The following is a 10457-nucleotide window of genomic DNA, read 5'->3' on the forward strand; positions in this document are numbered from 1 at the left end:
GCTTGAGTTTCAAGATAAATGTACTTAGTAGATAGAGAAATATCATCATAATGAATAGTGTTGAAATAGACAGAGAGAGTAATGACGAGTTCAAGGATCTATTGCAAAGACACAGGAGTAAAGAGAGGAATAATCTAGTGAGGAAGAACTATCAACGATGGTCGTTCGATAATTTGAGCAACATAGAGAAGTCTGAGTAAGAAATAAAGAGAGCTCAGGCACAGCTAGGACAAATCAAGGAAAAGAAAATAAAGTAGAGAAAAAAAGGAAGAAAAGTTGGGGAAAAAATTTGGGAGAAAAATGATTTAGTAGAACAAAATAAAATAAAGTCATAGATAATTTTTTCCAACATATTTTTTATTAAAATTTAGTTAAATTATATATATATGTCTATAAGTGTATATAGATATTTTAAAAAGTGTATCGTTTGTATATTATTATTTCTATTATATTTAATGAAGATACTATGACTAAAAATAAATCTAAAATAGAGATAGGTGATCAATTGCAATTATCACTTAGAGATGACACTTCAAAATTAATTGAAAGAGAGATTTGTTTGTGAGAATAAAATGAGAGAGTGGTGGTATTTGTAAGACTTGGGAGGGAGGGGTTAATTTATATATATAAAAATAAAAAACATAAATTTAGCTATTAGTGGAATTAACGGTTATATGACTGTTTTAAATTATTATTTTTTTAAATTTTTGACAGTTGCATTGACAGGGGGTAGGGAGCCATTGAGGTTGGGTCGGGCCAAATGGGGAAAAAAATTTCGGATCAAGCTCACGGGATGGGTCGCACTTCATAACACACTCGGACAAGGCCAGGCTCTAGAACACATAGCCCAAGGTCTCGGGTTAGGCTTAGGCTCGGGCCTGGGTGGGCCCACCCAGGGTGCAAGCAAACTCGGGTGTGCTACGAGCTCGTGGGCCAAATTTACACCCCTAAATATGGGTAGTGGTTATGAGATATGTGATTAGTGGTTATGATATATGTGATGTTGGTTATGATCAAAGTGGTATGGTTATGAGCCAAATGATATTGTTTATGAGATATATAGGTAGTGGTTATGAGATATGTGACATTAGTTATGATAAAAATGGTGTGATTATGAGTCAAAGGGTGTTGATTATGAGATATGTGATTAGTGGTTATGATATATGTGATGTTGGTTATGAGGCAAATGGTGTTGGTTATGAGATGTGGTTATAACATATGTGGGTAAAGGTTATGAGATATATGATTAGTGATTATGAAATATGTGATTTTGGTTATGAATAAAGTGGTGCAGTTATAAGTCAAAGGGTGTTTGGTTATGAGATATGTAATGTTAATTATGATGTGGTTATGAGATATGTGATTTGTAGTTATGATATATGTGATGTTGGTTATAAGATATATGGGTAATGGTTATGAGATATTTCATTAGTAATTATAAGATATGTGATTTTGATTATGAGCAAAGTAGTGTGGTTATGAGTAAAAAAATGTTTGGTTATGCTATATGTATTAGTGGTTATGAGATATTGATTATGATCAAAGTGGTGTGGTTATAAGCAAAATGTTGTTAGTTATGAGATATATGACTAATGGTTATGAGATATGTGACTAGTGGTTATGACTCAAAAGGGTTGGTTATGGGATGTGGTTATGATTTATGTGGATAGTAGTTATGAGCTATGTGATAAATGGTTATGAGATATGTGATATTGGTTATGATCAAAGGGATGTGATTATGAGCCAAAGGGTACTGGTTATGAGATATGTGATTATGATTGTGAAATATGTCATATTAGGTATGAACAAAATGATGTTGGTTATGAGACGTCACTACTACAAAAATAAATAAAGATCACACTTTTTTTTTGTGATGTTTGTTATTTAATCACACCTTTTTAGTTTTATTAAAGTGTGATCTTTGGGAGTGTGATTAAAAGGGGTCATTTTTAATCACACATTTTAAGTGTGATTAATAACATTTAGATCACACATTTTAAGTGTGATTAAAAACATTTAGATTACACCTTTTAAGTGTGATTGATAAGATTTAGATCACACCTTTTAAGTGTGATTGATAACATTTAGATCACACCTTTTAAGTGTGATTAAAAACATTTAGATCACCCCTTTTAAGTGTGATTGATACTATTTAGATCACACCTTTTAAGTGTAATTAATAACATTTAGATCACACCTTTTAAGTGTGATTAAAAATATTTAAATCACACATTTTAAGTGTGATTAATATCATTTAGATCACACATTTTAAGTGTGATTAAAAATATTTAGATCACACTTTTTAAGTGTGATTAATATCATTTAGTTCACACCTTTTAAGTGTGATTAAAAATATTTAGATCACATCTTTTAAGTGTGATTAATAACATTTAGATCACATCTTTTAAGTGTGATTAATAACTAATAAAACCTGTGATAATAAACATTTAGATCACAGATTTTAAGTGTGATTAATATCTAATAAAACACGTGATTAATAATCAGATAAAGTCACATGCTATATGCATTTGAAAAATGTAATACACACTCTATACTATATTTTGAATCACAACCATATATGGAATGGAATAACGTCATATATTTCATAAATAAAAGTTAAATGTTCAAAAAGTATATACAAAAGAATTAGTAAAAAGTTTTTAACTGTGCTTACATATATTAAAAAATAAAAAATAAAAAACTTGAAAAAACTAAGTTGTTGAATTCTTTGACCATATTTTGCATTTCTTCAATAAATTTCTGACCTGAAAAATAAAAACACAAATTAATTCAGAAACCGCTAGAAGCATATGAATAAACTTAATATTTTTGTAGAGACTTACAAAAGACAAAATCGAACATTTTCTCATCACACTGACTCTTCATCTCCTGCATCAATAGAAAAGGAATAACAACTTTGATTGTTACTAATATAAAATATTTGGATTACCATATATAAATATGACATATACATAGAATCAATAAATCCAAAATAAAAATCTTCAATGTATGAGCAGATATTTTAAAGTCATAAAATCAAATATACATAGAATCAACAAATCTAAAATGAAATCTTGAAGTGATTATATATTCTTTACCAACTAAAGAAATTGTTGATTAGTAATTTAAAGAATGGAAATTATATCATACTTACATTGGATTTCAACTCATATTCTTTAGTACAAAATTAATCCATTCAACTCGCACTTCATCAAGTTCAGTTTCCGTGTAAGTCTTTTTTCCATTGAACTACAAGAGGTTATTTACAAACAATTTGATAATGAAGAAGATGTACAAGTATCATGAATATAATCGTAATAAAAGTTTAGAATTTATCTCACATTTTGTTTTCTTAGGATGCTTTGATCTCTAATGAGGTCTTTCATATACCGCATTACATAAAACCCACATTTCACGTTTGTAGGTTGTTGCGGGGACTACATAAAAGCATTTTCATTATTATTAGAAACTATATATAAAGTGTTATGATCAAGCTGAACAATCATTAGCATAATATAAGTATGATAAAATTAGAGAAAATGATATTGATTACCTGACCTACTTTCCAAACTGGATTGGTCCTCCTCCTCATTTGGGTAGTTTCATAAATTTTCAAAGCACTTTACAAAAGAAATTCCAAATGTCAAAATATTTTTAGAGTAACTCAAATTGCTTAAAAATGTATGAACTAGCCAAACTTACGTGTTTATTACAATTTCAAAGCTTGTGTTTATTTTAGAATTAATCGGATCAAGTAAGTACACAATCATCAATGTTAGATCAATGACTAACAATATCCAATGGTACTTACAATTGAACAAGTCACAAGTATAAGCTTAATAAGTTTATTATCATTTGAACACATGAAATAAATAGTTTTAGATAATTACCCAATATTATAAGGAATTAAAACCAATTGTTCTAACATAGCCTCCTCTAATCTTCTTGCAAGCAACACTGATTTTGATTTCTCCCCGGCCATAGTTTTTCCACTAACGACACAAGGGTTAACAAATACAAATTGTTTCCTCCAATTGGAAGCCTTCAACACTTGATGGAGATGACTAATAAAATAAACAAATTTTAATTAAATTCGTAATTCATAAAATCTGCAGAAATAACTATTGATGTAGCAAATTTCCTTACCTTATGTACAACATGATACATGTAACAGATAATTCTTTTACATGACATATGTACTCCATGTCTACTCTTTGAAGTTGGATATTGATCTCCTCCCCAAATATGTCTTTCTCTAGTGGAATGTCTATGGCTTCATCATACTTGATATGCTCAACTAATGAAACAAAAGATTGAATGGACTCTTGATATTTTCCACATTCAACATTAATTGAAGCTCCCTAAGTTTAAAATTTTCAAAATAAACAAATATAAGTCAACTTTAACTTTAAGAAATTGTAATAAAGTTTTTAAGTTTGAATATTTTACCTCATCACCGACCAATACAAGATTTTTGGGCCAAGCAACAAAAAATCCCACTGCTTCTCCAACAATAAGCATCTCATCTGGGATAGGTATAGGAAGAGGGGCATCTTTTTGAATAACAACTTCAATAGACACACGTACATTGGATTCTCCTAATGGCACCGTATGAATGGCTTCATTGTGTTCAATTCTCTCATACACCGTACCATGAGCAACAATATTTTCAATGGAACCTATCGCGAGTTTACATGGTTTGCCCTATAACACAAAGTTAAAAATGTAACTTCTAATAATATCACTAACGATATTAGAAATTATAACATCAATAGATAAAAACTACACACCTTTCTCTTATTTTGTTTAGGATCTTGAGGTGGAATGTTGTCCTTAGTTCTCACCATATTTTCTTCTAATAAAGAATCATGCTGAAAATTGCCTCTACCACCACTTTTCAATGTGTTTGAACATTTTCTCTATAACAAACACACAGATAACAACAAAAGCACTAATAAAATTACTAACAGTATTAGAAAATATAACTTTAGGTGTTCTAAATGCTACACACCTTTATAATCTTTTGGGTAAGAGCTTGGGGTGGAATGTCATCCTTAGTTCTTACTCTGTTTTCTGTTAAGAGAAAATCAGGCTGAAAATTTCCTTCATAACCACTTCTTAAGATGTTTGAACTAACATGTTTAGATTCTGGTGTATATGGTATTTGTTGTTCCATTGCAGTAAGCCTAGCTTGCAATTGTACCACCACTGCCTCAAGATCATTACACTTCTTCTCCCAATGTGATTGATTCCCACGTCTAGGCAAGTTAAAGTAGGTGCTAGGTGTGACAGAATTTCCTACACCCCTTACTCGACTAGAAGATTCAGGAGTACCCAATGCCATAGTCAGAATGTCATTGCATCCTTCAATCTTTAAACTCCCATCACTTTTTTGTTTGGTCAACTCATCCTAGAATAATACATTACTATATAAGAAAGATGAACAGTCAAGAAAATATAAAATAAATGCAATCAGTACATACAAATATCTTACAATTCTCGCAGCTTGTTCCATAATTGTCTTGTCATCATATTCTCCATTTTTATTTTGACGAGCCTTTTTCCATAGAACGCTTCTGTCCAAATCTTCAGTAGATCCGGTCATACGTTTCTGTCAATTAAACATACATCAATTTTTCAAAATAATGATATCAAAATTGTTATTAAATAATAAAATTTATAACCACTTACATAGTCTTCTTGAAAGCGAGCATAGCCCTTTCGACTAATTCTATGGTTATACTTATTTTGACTTCGTCTCCATTTCTGAACCTGGCTTAAAATCTTTGAAAATGTAACACACAAAATTAATCCAAATGTATAGCATTTAATATTTTTTTTAGGTGAATAAGTCATAAAATAAAACATAAAATTTACAAGATTACAATACGAAGTTTGATGGGTCTAGCATTTAATACTGACATTTTAAATAACTAAAGTTTGATTATTTTTACCTCAAACTCTTCTGATAGTCGCCTTACAAGAAATGAGTCCCAATGTCTTTGTTCAATGAATCCATAAATTGCTGGTGGGTTTGATATGATCTCAAGATTGGACTTGTGTTCACGTATGTACTTGGTAAGTTCTTTCTTAAATGTCCTCCATTTTGAACAAATTGAAGATAACACATGTTTCTTACTTCTTTCATCCACTTTGTATGTTAACTGAGTAGCTAAAAAATATAACGTTATAAAATTCTAATTTTGATTGCACTTAAATACATGTTTAAGTGTCTTACTTACCTCCACACAACTCCATAATTTTTTTTTCAGTTCAGCTGGCACCTCAAACCAGTCTTTATAGCATATCGGAATCATTGTGCGAGCCAACACCCCATGATAGCTTGAACATTTGATTGAATTGTTTCCAATCAATTGACCATTCTCGTTATAGTCAATGGCTTTTCGTACACCAGAACTCCTATCCTTTATGACATCCGGTAATGTTGTCGAACCTCTGCCTTTTCTTTTATTAGATGTTGGTTCTGTTGCTGGTAACCATGCATCCTCTCCATCAGTAGGCAGGACATGAGAAGTATCCATCCTGTGAATAAAATAAAATAAAAATTTAAGAAAAAATGTCAAATAGTTAGACAATTAAATATAAAGACATGAAGAAAATGAATACAAGTCAAACATTTTAACATGAAAATACAATACTTAGACATACATTCTTACAAAGACATTTTTTTTTTCATCATGGATTATCGAGCCAAGTTCCCTCACAATCTCCTCGCATGTAAGATGACATAGAATCATCAACCACATCTAATGATTCAACTTCTGGCAAAACTTTTGTAAAGCCATGATGCTCTATACAAAAATCATTGAACTCATCATCCTTTTCACAAGAATATTGTTTTTGAGGAGGTTCTAGCACAACTGACCATCTCGGATCAAGTTGATCTTGTACATAAAAAACTTGCTTAGCTTGGGAAGCCAAAATGAAGGGATCGTCTTTGTGGCCTATCCTCCCTAACTCAACTAATGTGAAACCCAACTCATCCACTCTAATTCCCTTTGTGTTGTCAACCCAATCACACTTAAATACCGGAATCTTGAACATATTGTAGTCAAGTTGCCATATCTCAATAATAACTCCATAGTAACTCATATCAGTAAACATTGGATTCTTATCCTTGTAACCTGTCACATGCATTGTTGTTGCCACTAAACTAACTCCACTTTTTTGGCTAACTCGTGGGTTATCCCGATCTTTTGTGTGATAACGGCAACCATTGATGATATAGCCAGGGAATTTTATAACATCCAATCGAGGTCCTTGTGCTATCCACTTCAAGTTATTTGAGATATTATTTTGGCCACTTAATTCCTTTGAGACCTGTATATGGTTGAATAGTTAGGTAACTTTTTCTTAATAATATTTACTATTAGAAAAAGATAAATGTTGAATTACCCCAATACCTTTTCACGAAGCCAATACATAAATGTTTTATTATGCTCAATTTGTAGCCATTTTTGACTTTGTGATTGACGATGATATTTTAGCTTCAACCAAGCCATATGCTCCCTATCAAATCATCAATAAAGCAATATATTATGAGATAAATCTCTAACTTGTGAGAATACAATTATACAAAAATGTACATGAAATATTCTTACTCAATGTATGGTTGAATGTCACTTGTATTTTCTAACACATAACGATGTGCTTGCTCCCATTCATTACGATCAACAGTAACAACATAACCACTTGATAAAGGCCTTCCAATTTCTATATCATCATCAACTGTCATGTTCCTATTAGAAGGAATCCCGATTGCATCCACTCCAAATAAGTACTCTGCACAAAACTCAACAGCTTCTTCTACAATGTAACTTTCAGCAATGCAACCTTCAGGACAATTACGATTACGAACATAACCCTTTAAGATCTTCATGAACCTCTCAAATTGGTACATCCATCTAAAGTGAACTGGTCCACAAAGTCGAACTTCTCTAACAAGATGCACTGTCAAATGCACCATGATATCAAAGAACGAAGGTGGCAAGTACTTTTCAAGCAAACACAATGTGACCACAAGCTCTTTTTGAATCTCATCTAATTTTCCCACATCCACCACTTTGCTACAAATAGCATTGAAAAAGAAACATAACCTGATAATGGCATGTCTCACATGCTTAGGTAACACAGATCGTATTGCCACAGGTAGTAACTGTTGCATCAATACATGACAATCATGTGATTTTAGACCATAAAGTTTCAAATCTTGCATTGATACACGACTTCCCAAATTTGAAGAGTATCCTTCTGGAACCTTCAATTCCAATAATGTTGTACATACTCTTCTTTTCTCCTCCTTAGACAATGTGTAACATGCTGGAGGCAAGTATGTTCGCTTCTCCCCAATTTGTGGTGCCAATTCTTCACGCAAACCCATTTCTACAAGATCAAGGTGAGAATTAATTCCATCCTTTGTTTTTCCTGGAATATTAAGTAACGTACCAATGAGGCTCTCACGCACATTCTTCTCAATATGCATAACATCCAAATTATGTCGAACATGTAAGTACTTCCAATATTCAAGATCAAAGAATAATGATTTCTTCTTCCAACATTTTGTACCACCAACATGTAATGCTTTTTTATTTTTCTTTCCCCATATGGTTACAAGCCCTTCAACCGTATTTAATATCTCCTCCCCAGTTAATGGTATTGGGGCTAATCCAAACTTTTGCTCACCATTAAAAGCCTTTTTTTGCCTCCGATATGGATGATAGCGTGGAAGAAATTTTCTATGGCCAACATACGTGTTCTTCTTACCATATTTTAATCTGTGAGAACATGTTCCTTCACTGCAAATTGGACAAGCATAATATCCCTCTACAGTACAACCGCTCAAATTACCTAATGCTGGAAAGTTGTTAATTGTCCACAACAATATAGCCTTCAGCCTGAAGTGTTCTTCTTTATAAGCATCATAAGCTTTAACACCTACCTCCCACAACATTTTCAAATCATCAATTAGTGGTGCCAAGTAAACATCAATGTCATTACCAGGTTGTTGTGGACCTGATATTAACAATGATAACATCATAAATTTCCTCTTTATACATAACCACGGTGGAAGATTGTAGGTAATCATTATAACTGGCCAACAACTATACCTACTGCTAAGGGAACTGTGTGGATTTATTCCATCTGCAGAAATAGCTAATCGAAGGTTTCTTGGCTCTGCAGCGAAATCTGGCCACTTGTGGTCTACTAACTTCCATGATGGAGAATCCGCTGGGTGACACATTGTGCCATCATAATCTCTTTCGTGAGCATGCCATGTCAAATCCTTCGCTATTTTTGCTGATTGAAACATACTTCGAAACCTTGGGATAGGTGGAAAATACCATAAAACTTTTGCAGGCACATCCTTTCTTATTTCAGTGGAATTCTTCTTCAACTTCCATCTAGATGTACCACATGTAGGGCATGAAGTTGCATCTTTGTACTCCTTTCTATAGAGTATGCAATCATATGGACATGCATGTATTTTCTCATATCCCATTCCCAATGCAGCAAACGTCTTCCCAGCCTCATACATGGATGATGGTATTTCATTGTTCAATGGCAGCATATCACCCAACAATGTCAGTAGGTCTGAAAACCCAGTGTGAGATAGGCTATTCATAGTTTTGAAGTTATACAGTTTAACCAATGCAGATAACTTGGTAAACTTTGTGCAACCTGGATACAATGGTTTTTCGGCATCTTCAAGTAATTTCTTGAACACTTCAGGATCAGTCGTGCAATGATCGTATGCATCTTGAACCATTTCTATTGTTTCAGCTACATTGTCTGTGGGAGACGGGTCAAATTGTTGTTGGGAAAAATCTTGTTCATTTAAACATGGTGATGTCCCACTAGTGACTGCTTCTCCATGCCATATCCATGTGGTATAACTTTGGTCAACACCATTGAAAAAGAGATGATTTCTAATCTCTCGAATAGGTTGGCTTCTCAAGTTTCCACAGACTCTGCAAGGACAACGTATGGATTGAAGATCACTTGCACGAATCATAGCAAAATTAAGAAATTGTTCAACTCCATTCTCATATTCTTTTGATCTTCTATCCTTGAACATCCAAGATTTGTCCATTTTAAATGTATTTTTGAATACCTATACCAACAAAGAAATTAGAATATAAAATAATAAACTAGAGGCTACACAGTTGATAACCTTAAAGGAATGTCATTGATAAGGCACAATTTCTTTGATAGAACATTAAATGCCTCAAGCAAACTTGCAACAAATAAATAAATAAAATACAAGATCTTATAACAAATAATTTATCTGATCTATGAATAATTGCAAAGTCAAAAAAAGAAAAAAATAATAATTCCATAAAGTCTAAACAATTCCGTAAAGTATAAACAATGGTGGGATTGGGTGAAGCTCAAGATGAAGGAGAGAAAAATGCTCATAATGTGGAGTGCAAAAGGAT

The 10457-nt window shown here is 32.5% G+C and overlaps 3 protein-coding genes across 3 annotated transcripts; all 3 read right to left on the reverse strand.

The window, feature by feature from the left end:
* Window positions 1-2581: 2581 nt before the first annotated feature.
* On the reverse strand, window positions 2582-4847 carry LOC145792512 (uncharacterized). The gene is made up of 8 exons (XM_082873188.1): window positions 4791-4847; window positions 4450-4704; window positions 4147-4361; window positions 3703-4064; window positions 3554-3620; window positions 3342-3437; window positions 3155-3249; window positions 2582-2889 (listed from the first exon to the last, which is right to left on the reverse strand). The coding sequence occupies exons 1-4, from the start codon at window positions 4845-4847 to the stop codon at window positions 3887-3889; spliced, it is 705 nt and encodes a 234-aa protein (XP_082729314.1). The 3' UTR covers window positions 2582-2889; window positions 3155-3249; window positions 3342-3437; window positions 3554-3620; window positions 3703-3886.
* A 77-nt stretch (window positions 4848-4924) lies between these two features.
* Window positions 4925-5799, reverse strand: LOC145792513 (uncharacterized). The gene is made up of 3 exons (XM_082873189.1): window positions 5692-5799; window positions 5495-5611; window positions 4925-5410 (listed from the first exon to the last, which is right to left on the reverse strand). Exons 2-3 carry the CDS (start codon window positions 5603-5605, stop codon window positions 4997-4999), a joined length of 525 nt encoding a protein of 174 aa, XP_082729315.1. The 5' UTR covers window positions 5606-5611; window positions 5692-5799; the 3' UTR covers window positions 4925-4996.
* An 897-nt stretch (window positions 5800-6696) lies between these two features.
* LOC145794023 (uncharacterized) lies at window positions 6697-10111 on the reverse strand. The gene is made up of 3 exons (XM_082876947.1): window positions 7623-10111; window positions 7425-7530; window positions 6697-7341 (listed from the first exon to the last, which is right to left on the reverse strand). Exons 1-3 carry the CDS (start codon window positions 10109-10111, stop codon window positions 6697-6699), a joined length of 3240 nt encoding a protein of 1079 aa, XP_082733073.1.
* Window positions 10112-10457: the final 346 nt, after the last annotated feature.

Source organism: Camellia sinensis, chromosome 6 (genome assembly GCF_055761805.1).
Source record: "Camellia sinensis isolate YWXY chromosome 6, ASM5576180v1, whole genome shotgun sequence".
NCBI classification, from domain to species: Eukaryota; Viridiplantae; Streptophyta; class Magnoliopsida; order Ericales; family Theaceae; genus Camellia; species Camellia sinensis.